Source organism: Gobio gobio (genome assembly GCF_949357685.1).
Source record: "Gobio gobio genome assembly, chromosome: 5".
In the NCBI taxonomy this organism is placed as follows: Eukaryota; Metazoa; Chordata; class Actinopteri; order Cypriniformes; family Gobionidae; genus Gobio; species Gobio gobio.
Window position 1 is genome coordinate 14682814 of NC_137101.1, and position 12570 is coordinate 14695383.

At 37.5% G+C, this 12570-nt stretch overlaps 2 protein-coding genes across 3 annotated transcripts; both read right to left on the bottom strand.

Moving 5' to 3' along the window:
- Positions 1 to 688: 688 nt before the first annotated feature.
- On the bottom strand, positions 689 to 3052 carry mgst1.1 (microsomal glutathione S-transferase 1.1). Its single transcript, XM_079817434.1, has 4 exons — positions 2781 to 3052; positions 1984 to 2109; positions 1797 to 1891; positions 689 to 1699 (listed from the first exon to the last, which is right to left on the bottom strand). The coding sequence occupies exons 2-4, from the start codon at positions 2107 to 2109 to the stop codon at positions 1453 to 1455; spliced, it is 468 nt and encodes a 155-aa protein (XP_079673560.1). The 5' UTR covers positions 2781 to 3052; the 3' UTR covers positions 689 to 1452.
- Positions 3053 to 3334: 282 nt separating this feature from the next.
- mgst1.2 (microsomal glutathione S-transferase 1.2) lies at positions 3335 to 5755 on the bottom strand. 2 transcript variants are annotated; one of them, XM_079817436.1, is made up of 4 exons: positions 5405 to 5755; positions 4341 to 4470; positions 4083 to 4180; positions 3335 to 4005 (listed from the first exon to the last, which is right to left on the bottom strand). In XM_079817436.1, the coding sequence occupies exons 2-4, from the start codon at positions 4455 to 4457 to the stop codon at positions 3759 to 3761; spliced, it is 462 nt and encodes a 153-aa protein (XP_079673562.1). In that variant the 5' UTR covers positions 4458 to 4470; positions 5405 to 5755; the 3' UTR covers positions 3335 to 3758. The 2 variants fall into 2 exon arrangements, with proteins under 2 accessions (XP_079673562.1, XP_079673563.1); XM_079817437.1 differs by lacking the exon at positions 5405 to 5755 and adding an exon at positions 5281 to 5328.
- Between the last annotated feature and the right edge of the window lie 6815 nt (positions 5756 to 12570).

Here is a 12570-nt window from a genome sequence, read left to right on the forward strand (position 1 = left end):
TAATGTGAATGGTTCTTATGTGCATTTACCTTTTGGGGGGTAATTTCTTATCAAAATGTCATAAGTTGCCCTTTCTCTGTTATGACTCACACAACACTCACTTTTAAGTATAACTAATGGATAAAATCCTGTCTTACATTTTTGTTTTTGTTGTTCAGTAAGCCATTGCTCTTGGAAATACATCACAATACGAAAGATTGTCGCAACTTCTGTTTCAGGCTGACTTTAAAATCCCAGAATTGTTTGCCAGAGAAAAACTAAATTGCTGCCATGCCAGATAAAACACTTCTCAAACACACATTCTGCATGAAAGAAAAATTTGAGTAATTTTCACTTACATTCATTTAAACATATTTTCACTTACCTACATTTAAACTGGCAAAATTTCAGATATCCTTGCTTTACTTCATAGTTGAAAAGTTTTTTCGGAAGATCTGATTGGTCGTGGCTGTGTTGAGATCCTTCCTTTTACATAAATGTCATCAACTTAGATTTTACGACTTAGGGCCTACTTGTATAAAGACTTAAACTCTTTGAGACAAAAATGCTGAAGGACACGTTTAAATGTATCTAATGCTAATTATGTAACCGTGATTATATTTTTCATATCTGCATTGAATATGTTTACAAGCTATTCAAAACATAGCAAGGTAATGTATGAAGCAGGAAAAACAAGATACCATTCCTGTTCTGTTAAGCAGGGATATTTTTATCAAACGTTTGCTAACGTACATCCTCAATATAAGCAGTGTGGCTGTATAAAACAGCTGAATAGACAACGAGTGCACATGAATGAGTGTTTTGTATGTCAAGGGTGAATTAGAAACAAATAAAGAGGTGCTCCATGTGCATTAGACAAACATGAATGTAAACATTAGTACAACTTGGGCTTTCAAATAGCTCCCTCTAGTGGACAAAACATGAACTGGCTTCTTGCACACTTGCAACTTTAAAAGATTAATCGCAAGCATTTGTCAGAAATATTTTATAAATAAATTTTACCTTTTTGATGTCGTTGCCCAACATTTCTTTAAATCTGCTGACAATAAAATGCTAATTGAATATTTTCCTGCGCTTGTCTTTGCAACTGTTGAACTACATGCACAAACTTACAAAGGCCTACTTATCTGACAAAATAACTCAAAGTCGGTTGCTCATGATTAATAAGTAACAAAAAAACAAATATTCGATGTACAATTCAGGACTCATCCTTGAATGTGTGCCAGGAGTTAAATATTACATTGATTGAATTTTATCAGCAGTTTAAAGTCATATTTTTAGCTTTCGTGTATACTATAAACATTTAAGGGGTGTGGTACTGAAAGCCAATAGAAAACACACTAAAATTTGCATTAAAATACAAAAATGACACAAAAACTTGCATTTTCTTTCACTCAAGACTGCAAAAAGCATGTAAACTAAACCGAAATGGTTTTAAATGAGTGCTATCCATTAGAGAAAAAGAGCGGTGGTGAGCACCCTGTAGGCCATAGACAAAGTTGTAAGCAGCCCCACACCAAAGACCAGACCTCTGCTAGGCTGGGGCAGAGCCAGAACATAGGTCACTGTGTGGATAAAGCGCGACCCCACAAACACCCGGAAGTGCAAGAGAGCTGAGGAAAGATCCGGCCCAGTGAGTGCATACAGGAGACCAATCACCACAAAGGGAACAATGTTTTCCAGGTCATTCAGATGGCATCTGTGATTCAAGAACAATGGCATCAGAAAGAGACAACATCAGTAGCACCTTCATCGTTCACCCAGTGATCTTGTCATAAAACAGATTATAAGTTTACCGTCGCACTCTTTCCACATCCGGATCAATCCTGACCAGTTTCTTCTTGTCGTCTGTGGTCTTCACCAACATGGTGTCCTCAATGTTTGCAAAAACCTAAAAGAGGAGTCATCAAATCCGTGAAAATTGAGTGTTTGATAGCCAATTCGAAAATTTGGAAGAAAATGAAATTGAGCACAATACTGCACCTGTTTTGTCAAACGAAAGTATGAAGTCACGAGGCTCATAAGCATCATTTTGAGGATGACTATGGTTGCATATGTGGAAAAGGCCAGGAAGACCTCGCTGTCAATCATGTGCACAACTTCTGCCATCTTTATTCAAATTATGGTGGTTACAAATGCAAAACAAGGAAAATTAGTAAACATACACAAATAAAGACTCGTATGAAAAATTCTCACAAATGCAATAAAAAAAATGTATTATATCACCCCTCCTATTGCTCTAACTAACACATTTGGCCAATTTCTACCATCTTGGACTACTTAAAAAAAAAAAACAGCATGTTCCAAAACAGCTGCCGATTTAATCTTGTCAGTATCACAAAGCCAAGCTTCAAATGTGATATTCATAAAGTTTTATTTAAAGTGAACAGAGTGAAAAAAGTATAGAAACGTATACAATTATATTTAAGCAAATATTTCTTTAAGAACGTTGAGTCGTTTGTGTCCTTTTAAAGTTGAATTTAGTAGTTTAGTGCAGAACAAAATATCAAATTATCAACTGTTCATATCGCACAACTGAAAGGATTTCATATTTTAGACGTTTAATATTGTAACATCCCATAGGGTTAGTGTTCATACCGCCTGTTTACTAGTTAAAATCAATGGAAACAATAGAGCAAACCAGGACGCCGAAGGCGGTCTCTCTGGAATGTCAAAAATGCACGGAAAGGCACTTTATGAAACATAAATACTGACAAGAAGAATAAGCAAAAGTACAAACACAAGAAGTTAAAATATTGTCGTTTTGACGCGTTTCTTACCTTTTTGACGCCGCTCAGTTTCACAGCTCTTCCTGAACTAAAGTAGGTGGGTGGGCGTTCAAGTTTCGCATTCAAATAATCTAAAGGACATTCAGACCAACTGTTATATTTATGCAACCGTTTGTTTTGCGTAATATGTATATCCCAGAAATCTCCTCATGCATGCACGTTGCTGTCGTTCAATTGAGCATGACGGTTGTCACAAAATTGTGGGTTCGATTCCCAGGAAATAGCCTACATGAACTGCAGTAAATGCTAGTTATCACACTTCTATTAATATTTCTCATGGGTGGGTTTGTTTTTTACTTTTTAGAACATACCTTAAGGTTATTAAAATGTATAAAAGAAATAAGTCATGCACAAATGGTGTCTTGCCACACTGCATGGGGTAAGTTGTGCCATATTATAGTTTCTTTAATAGATTTTTAGCTGAATTTCAACATGGAAACAAATATGAAACTTAACTTATGTTCATACTGTAATCATGATGATTTTGTAATGTCTCCCAAAGTGTTATTTGCACCCTCAGGTAGACCAAATAAGACTGTGATAGATATGTTGAAAAATGTTTAATAAAGAATCCATGTAAGCCATGTTACAAATTATAATATATATTAATACAGATTATAAAGTTAAAACCTAAAATAGAAAGGTCTCGTTCAAATATTGAAGAAAAGCTGGTTTGAGCACTTGGAATGCATCCTAAAGACTGTCTGCATTGATAACAACCCGCCGTTGAATGCTGAGTCATTGTGACAATGACTTGACTGTTAACAAACATTTAGAAGTTAAGCAGTGAAATTAGCACCTACAGACTTGTATGTGAATACCTGTATTTTGGGAACTGCAAATTCATCAAAATTACAGAAGATTTGATGACAGTTGTATTATGAATAGCATGTGTATCAGAAAAGATCAAGCCAGGGAGAATAAAAGATATAAAACAGGTCTCTGCTGTTCTATAGTGCATCAGTGTCTTTAGAGAAGGAGTACTGTGGTGAGCACCCTGTAGGCCATTGAGAACGTTGTGATCATTCCCACCACCCAGGACAGAGCTCTGCTAGGCTGGGGCAGACCTATCACGTAAGATACTGTGTGGATGAAACGTGAACCCACAAACACTCTGAAGTGCAACAGAGCCGTGGAGAGATCCGGCCCCGTCAGTGCATACAGGAGACCAACCACCACAAAAGGAATGATGTTCTCCAGATCATTCTGATGGCACCTGTGATTAAAGAGCAAAAATCACTGAGAATATTCACAATTAACAGGTTAAATGAGGACAGAACGGTTCTTTCCTACCTTCGGACACGTTCTACATCAGGATTGGTCTGGAGCATCTTCTTTCTCGCCTCTGGATCTTTTTTGGTAATTGCCGTATCTTCCCAGTTTTGAAAGGCCTGTATGATGAACAGAAAGACGTTAATTATATTGCTGAGGAGCAACACTATAAAACCTACAATTAGATTCGATGTTCAAGTTGATTTCAACATAATGAATCAGTCTTTATAACCCACTTATCTCTTTATCGAAATTTATATCAAACTGAATCTTTTGCACCTTTCTGGTCAGCCTGAAGTATGCAGTCAGAGGAGCCATGAACATCATTTTGAGGATGACAATAGTGGCATATGTGGAGAAGGCCAGGAACACATCACTGTTTATCAGGTCAGCCATTTTGAAAAAAATCCTTTAAAAAGGACAACATGTAGAAAATTACAGAACAAAATAGGGCAATAACAAGACTTTAGGGAGTTATTGTAAAGCATGCAAATGCACATATAGCTAGCTTATATTATAGGGTGAATTCATGTTGATTGGGACACTTTTCCCAATTCATCCGATGGCAAAAAGTGTCCCAATCTACTATTTTCCGGTTGGGAAATATTATCTTTTATACAGCGTAATACAATTTTCTAGCATGTTATGTATTGATGCAAGAATTTATGGGAACTCTGAAACAGTTCTGTGAAACGGTTCTTTTGAACAATTCTTTTCAAATAACTGATTCATAAAACAATTCACTGGTTCCTTTACGGCCTATCTTGTAATTACTTTCACGCTTTGTTCTACAGCATATATGCTATATGTCCAATTTTTTTTTATGTTAATAACTGTCTGTCATAGCTAATCATGATTTGTTTATTCCGATTCGGATCGATTCGTAAACGAGTCAAGTTGTGTGAACCGGTTCAACCGATCCATTACAAGGATCCGACTGATCCAAATGATTCGTTCAAGAATCGTTATTATTGAATAAACAGTTGAGGAAATACCTCTACTGTACTTAGCGAATAAACAAGTTCTTCAAAGATGCACATTATTTAAAAGCCCTTACTTAACAAACACGCTACCGATACCATACCATATATTTTGCTCAATATATTTTTTAAACCCCATCCACACTGTTGCGCAGTGTCCACGCAAACAATATCGCCTCCATGTTAAATCAACCTGTTTACACAGAAAGTGAGAGTAGGCTATCTGCAGCTTCGTTTACTATAATAATCTCGGTCCATTCGCTCGTAGTTGTAAACGTCATCCGCATGTAGTCGTTTACAAAGTTTAATCAAATGCAGCAATGTAACAAAATTGGGGCAACAAGGGAAATCCTCCATGCTTACCTGGTTGACGATTCTCGCGGATGACAAGTGCTTGTCTTGTCAGACAGCACTTTGAAATCTGAAATCCGTTTAGGACAGCCTACTTGGACCAGATCCAGCGCATTCCTTGTGGTTTTCTTGTAGTAACGTCAAGTTAACAGTTTAATTATTTGGAGCCTTTGTGGATCAATGACTAATATTATATAATATAATATCCTAGCTTACTTTGATCTGCACAGGTCTTCCAGCTAAATCAAACACAATAATCGCCGTTTCTTTTGTGTTTTGTCTTTTCTTTTTGCTGTTGGCAAGTAGGCTATAGGCTATGCTTGCATTTTTATGGTGACTCCCTAAGCCTGTCACGTTATGAGTGAGGAGGGGTTGCAAAACATTTTAATTTCAACCCCCAGTTTATCTGGAATATTTTACCCAGGCAGTAAAATTGTGCTTCTGTGAATAGTCACTGGAACAATATAGGGCGTTTTATGTAGGGCTACCATGTAATCAAAACGTATGCTTTTCTGACCACATACAGATAAACTGAGATTGGTCTTAAAGGTATAGTTCACCCAAAATTGAAAATTACTCCATGATTTAGGCTACTCACCCTCAAGCCATCCTGGGTGAATAGAACGAATACAATCGGAGATGAAATAATGCCCTCTTCCAAGCTTTATAATGGCAGTGAACCTGACGCATGACATATTGACGGATGCGTAAGCGCAGAACAAAACACTGACACTGGTCACAAATTAGAAGTCTAAAACTTGAATTTTTAAAGATGTCAGAGGATTATAAGATATAAGAGGAGCTTGAGTTTGTTGCCCAGCACTATTAGTTTGAACCGCATCAAAGCTTACGCTACTCCTACATCATGCCAGGGATACTTGCGTAGGCTGTCTGCCGGAAGCTAGTAATTTTAGTTTTTAAATGTTTAAATATGGATATTTTTCTTACACAAAGGCCTTTATTAACCTTCAGAGCCATGTGGATATCTTTTATTATGGATGGATCCACTTTTTTGGGCTTTAAACTATCCTCCTCTATCTACTGCAATTATAAAGCTTAGAAGAGCCAGGACATTATTTAATATAACTTTGATTGTATTCAGCTGAAAGAAGAAAGTCATATACACATAGGATGGCTTGAGGGTGAGTAAATCATGGGGTAATTTTCATTTTTGGGTGAACTATCCCTGTAATACAGGTGTAAACAAAACAAGGTTTGAGGGGTCATATGATCTGTATCATATGATACATCCAAACTTAAATAGTGTTATAACTAAGCACTTTATTAGCCAATATCACAAAACATACAAGAGATGGTAAAGAATACGCTAGCAATTCCAAGGTTATAGGTTCCAACCCAGTCTCTTTGGCATTGTCACAGGATAAATTAATTGAGGAAAATTAGCATAAAAGAAGTAATACCATGACTTCCATCTCGTACAAAATATTACGAGTTGTCATGAGAGTGTTTTTTGAAGTTGCTTGGGATAAAAAGCCTGTCAGCTGAACAAATATACATTTTGTGCTTTTCTTCAACTTCTATAGCCTTAAATGCGCATTTTTTCCAGGTGTTTTCAGTGTCATGCCAAACGCCGCATGGTGCATTGGCACTTAACCATTGCCATCTTGAAGGTATGCGTTTAAGGTATCCGCTTCGTTAGGCCTTATTCTGTTGACTGCACACATAAGGCATCATGCCACGTAATTGTAGGCACTAAAGAGATCTAGTCATTCTCCGCTCCTGTCATCTTCCTCAGGAGAGTATCTCGAAGCGAGAAGTTAGTCTTGTCTCAAGCTGAGTGAAGAGCAAGATGTCTTCTCCCTCCTTACAATTACACCACTGTCACGCTAAACAGCTGCACGTCGTGTTGCCATTGTGCTCGTGTTTTTGTAAGGCATTGCAGGTGCGAGAAACATCCTTATCGCTGCTGGAACATATTCTGGTCTTTACATATGGATGAGCTGCACGAGGAAGTGCGGCGCGGAGAACTAGTTGATAAAGAATGTGGACTGATGAGATATTCTCCCACTGACACGTCGCGTTTGCCGGCTTCTTCGACTAATATGTTTTACCTCGTGTTTACCATTCCAGGGAGAAATGTGGGACTGTGCTACTTTGCCAGAGGAGCACATGAGAGATGTCAATCAATGTGCAGGGACAAGGGATTTAAAGATGTCGTGCCGCAGTCAGAGATTTAACAGTGTGGTCTGTGTCAGGTGTCAACAACTTCACCATCAGAATAGTAATGCTGTGAGACACATATCATTAGTGTTTGATTTGCACCTCACCTGAAGAACGCTAACTGCTTTTCCTTCAGACTTAGAAGTAGTTTCACATTTAATAAAAAAAAATGGACTTTGAACACTGCATGCTGCACGGCTGCCTAGTGTTTCAACACTTTTGCCAAGACATATGACATTTTTATCTAATTGAATTGGGTAATCTTTCAGTACTGTACATATTATGAATTCAGAATAAACGCAAAGTATTTGATTCAAAACAGTTAAAAGTATGCACTTCTAAAACGTTTTGCAATACAGTTGGTAAATGACAAAGTGACTTTTATTTGTTTTGGCATTAGTTTAACAAATTTTAAAGTTAAGCATTAATACACTACCGTTCAATATTTTAGGATCAGTAAGATAAAAAAAAAAAGAAATTAATAGTTCTATTAAGCAAGAATGCATTAAATTGATAAAAAGTGACAGACCTATTCTATACTAAAGATTTCTATTTCAAATAAATAGTGTTCTTTTGAACTGTCAAATCATAAAAATCCTGGAAAAAAGAATGCTTTACTGATAATGGTTTTACTATTTACTATTATTTTGAAGAATGTTTGTAACCAAGCATAGAGCAACCATTGACTACCATAGTAGGGAAAAAAATACTATGGTAGTCTACTTGGTTAAACAGTGTTTACTGTATTTTTGATCAAATAAATGCAGCCTTGATGATCATTCTTCTTCTTCTTAAAAAAAAAAAAAAAAAAGATTTATAATGTACAAAATCAATTTACCAACCCCAAACTTTTGAATGGCAGTTCAAATGATATAAATTAAAATAAATATATATTTTTTGAAGAGGCAACCAAAAATCGTATTATATTCTTATACACTAAAAAATATTGTTTCAACTTAAAGTGTTTGTACTGCCTTAATTTTAAGTTTAGTCAACTCAAATATCCAAGTTGTCACTGTTAAACTTACCTTAAACTAAACTTAAAATTAAGGCAGTACAAATATTTTTTTTTAAGTCTGAAAAAAAATTGTTTACAGTGTATACACATTTCATTGTAGACATGTATAATTCTCCCTACTAAAATAATTTTTCATGTCCGATTTACAACATAGATCAAGCCTCCCAACCAGCCGACTATCTGTATGTCCAAACAATGAAGGAAACCAATGAAAGTATTCATTACTTTCTGCTACTTTGAACGTGGCTCATTCAAAATCACAATTTAGAGAACGATACATTTGATCTTTTTTTCTTTCAAAATAAATCAATAATTGAATGTCTTTCTTCTTTCTTCAACATATATTGCTTGTAGGCCACAGCACACAATGCTAACAACCTAATAATACATGCTATTGCGAGATCACTGATGTGAGGGTTGCACAAAGCAAGGTAACTAGGTTTTTGGCCGTACAATCTCTTGTTGATTTGTATAATTCACCGTTTTAGAGCGAGACAGGGAAGGAGAGTGCTCGTACGAGAGAGAACCAAACACAAATAATGCAGTATGATTTCCCAAAAGGACCTGTTAATGGCCAACACATGAATTGATCTCTCACCAGTCTCACCAGTAATTGGGATGCCGACTGTGGTGTCACTTTATTGATTTTTCACTGGTAGCCAACTTGCACCCGGGTTGTAGGACAACGATGACTAAATAACAGCCAGACCAATGATCTTAATGCTAGGAGCCAAGCACAGCTATTGATTTCATTACTGAATGCCTCCTAGGCTCCAAGCACATACATTTTTGTATCGACCCAAGGCGGCGTCTACATTTCTTCCTGCACTGTCACATGCACTGTGCCTGGGCATTCAAAAGGAGAACGCTGAGTATGTACATATACTTGCTGGGATGCATGTGTATGCCATAAATTTGCATCATGCAATCACCATGTGAAGGTGACCCGCTTTGACAGGGCTGACAGTTTTATGTCACCAAAAAACATGTCTGAATTACCTCTGTTTTCTACACGGCTCTCTGGATAATTAAGTGCATCATCCGGATGTTTGAAGTGCACTTTTCCTTTTTGGAATTTTCAGTGTGAACACATAACTCACATTATATATACAACAAAATGGGATAGAATAGTGCACGTCTGTGAATTGGGATGCACATACACTATATTGCCAAAAGTATTGGGCCACCCCTCCAAATCATTGAATTCAGGTGTTCCAATCACATGGCCACAGGTGTATAAAATCAAGCACCTAGGCATGCAGACGCTTTTACAAACATTTGTGAAAGAATGAGTCGCTCTCAGGAGCTCAGTAAATTCAAGCGTGGTACCGTGATACCGGTTGCCACCTGCGCAATGAGTCCATTCGTGAAATTTCCTCACTACTAAATATTCCACGGTCAACTGTTAGTGGAATTATAACAAAGTGGAAGCAATTGGGAACAACAGCAACTCCGCCACAAAGTGGTAGGCCACGTAAAATCACAGAGCGGGGTCAACGCATGCTAAGGCGCACAAAAGTCGATAGCTACAGACCTCCAAACTGTGTGTGGCCTTCAGAATAGCTCAAGAACGGTGCGTAGAGAGCTGGGGATGGGGATTCCCATGGCCGAGCAGCTGCAACCAAGCCTTACATCATCAAGTACAAAGCGTCGGATGCAGTGGTGTAAAGTACGCTGCCACTGGACTTTAGAGCAGTGGAGACGTGTTCTCTAAAGTGACGAATCACGCTTCTCTGTCTGGCAATCTGATGGACGAGTCTGGGTTTGGCGGTTGCCAGGAAAACGATACTTCCCTGACTGCATTGAGCCAAGTGTAAAGTTTGGTGGATGGGGGGATTATGGTGTGGAGTTTTTTTTTAAGGGGTTGGGCTTGGCCCCTTAGTTCCAGTGAAAGGAACTCTTAAAGGGATAGTTCACCCAAAAATGATAATTTACTCACCGTCAAGCCATCCATAGGTGTATATGGTAATCTTCTTTCAGACGAATACAATCGGAGTTATAATAAAAAATGTCCTGGCTAATTCAAGTATTATAATGGCAGTGAATGGCAGCCCAAAAATGTATGCCCAAAAAGTGCATCTATTATAAAAATAATCCACGCGGCTCCGGGGGGTGGGTTATAAAGACCATCTGAAGTGAATCGATGGGTTTGTGTAAGAAAAATATACATATTTAAAACTTTATAAAGTAAAATATCTAGCTTCCGGCAGACCATCTTCCGTATTCAACTGTCGAAGAAAGTGTAACGCCTCTCGCAGTTCAAAACACTTATGTCTGACGTCATCGTCACCCCAGTTACACTTTTTTAGGCCAACTCCGTATTAAACCCTACGGTTTTAGAATGGAATGTCATTAAAGTTCATGTGCATGTAAAGGCAGGCGTCCGAAAACTTTTGACAATATGGTGTATATTAAAACGAGAGCAAGTCTTGGTATGTCTTAAGTTTTTGGTGAGTCTCAGGATACCGTTTATGTCAAGCAGAGCTTAAATGGCAACCGCAGCCAAAAAAAGTCCTAATTATGACACAAAAAATATAAGATAATAAATCAATTATGAGATTGAAAAGTCAATTGATATACTAAACCATTATTATGAGATAAATGTCCAAATTATTAGATACTAAGTCATAATTATGACATAAAAAGTTGTCTATACACTTCAAACTATTTAAAGTGCCCCTATATACTTTTTTTTATATATTACAGCTCAAGTGCTGAGGAAGACTATAGAACAAAAATTCAGAAATGGTTATGGGTGTTTTGTTTCCGACACGTGGTGTAAGCGGTTGACCACTCACAACAGACTGGGCCATTTGACCAATCAGAGCAGAGTAGGCACTCCGTAAGGATGGGTTTAAAGAGACTGAATCTTCAAACAAACTCTTTGAGAAATGAGTAAACCTATTGTAGGAGACCTCCAAAACAAACTTAGGGTCTTTTAAAATAGCATAATGGGGGAACTTTAAACGTTTTACCTTTCTTAAAGGGTTAGTTCACCCAAAAATGAAAATTCTGTCATTACTTACCCTCATGTCGTTCGACACCCGTAAGACCTCCGTTCATCTTCGGAACACAAATGAAGATATTTTAGTTTAAATCCGATGGCTCAGAAAGGCCTCCAATGGCACAATGCACTTTACACTCTCGAGACCCACAAAAGGTTCTAAAGACGTCGTTACAAAGTCCATCTCACTACAGTGGTTCTACAATAACTTAACAATAGCGCCGAGAATAGTGAATCAGTGAGTCGAATCATGATTCGGATCGCGTGCCAAAACCGCTGAATCGACTCACTGATTCATAACGCTTCGAAGCTTCATGATGCATTGTTTTGAAATCGTCATCACTATATAAGTCGTTATTTAGGGTTTTTTTTGCGCACAAAAACTAATTCACGCTTTATAAAGTTATTGTAGAACCACTGTAGTGAGATGGACTTTGTAACAACGTCTTTAGTATCTTTTATGGGTCTTGAGAGTGTAAAGTGCATTGTGCCAATGGAGGCCTTTCTGAGCCATCGGATTTCAACTAAAATATCTTCATTTGTGTTCCGAAGATGAACGGAGGTCTTACGGGTGTCCAACGACATGAGGGTAAGTAATTAATGACAGAATTTTCATTTTTGGATGAACTAACCCTTTAATGTTAGAGATCCCTTAAGTCCATCAGTACTCTTAACTGCAAACTACTAATAATGTTACCAAAAGATACTGTAATATCACAGAAACAGCATGGTGGCTTCTGGTTAAAAACCTCCTTGGGTACTCTTGAAAGTTGTCTGCAGCTCCTCTTAAGTTCTTTCTGTCTTTAATAACCTATCCATCGACAATGACCCTTAACTAGCAGAGCCATTAGGAAAAGAGGCTACTTGTTCTGCACTTAATTACGGCAAACACCGGTGCTCATTATTGTAAAGACCTCGTTTCCCCATAAGCTTCACCTAAACTGAGTTTAATGACAAAATTAGTCAACCTGTACA

What these genes read in the sequence shown, in the direction of transcription:
- mgst1.1 (XM_079817434.1), bottom strand. Translation starts at nt 2,109, where the DNA reads ATGGCAGAAGTTGTGCACATGATTGACAGCGAGGTCTTCCTGGCCTTT. An exon ending in ACTTTCGTTTGACAAAACAG is followed by an intron (nt 1,892 to 1,983) that starts GTGCAGTATTGT and finishes CTCCTCTTTTAG; the next exon opens with GTTTTTGCAAACATTGAGGA. An exon ending in GATGTGGAAAGAGTGCGACG is followed by an intron (nt 1,700 to 1,796) that starts GTAAACTTATAA and finishes CTTGAATCACAG; the next exon opens with ATGCCATCTGAATGACCTGG.
- mgst1.2 (XM_079817436.1), bottom strand. Translation starts at nt 4,457, where the DNA reads ATGGCTGACCTGATAAACAGTGATGTGTTCCTGGCCTTCTCCACATAT. An exon ending in ACTTCAGGCTGACCAGAAAG is followed by an intron (nt 4,181 to 4,340) that starts GTGCAAAAGATT and finishes TTCATCATACAG; the next exon opens with GCCTTTCAAAACTGGGAAGA. An exon ending in GATGTAGAACGTGTCCGAAG is followed by an intron (nt 4,006 to 4,082) that starts GTAGGAAAGAAC and finishes CTTTAATCACAG; the next exon opens with GTGCCATCAGAATGATCTGG.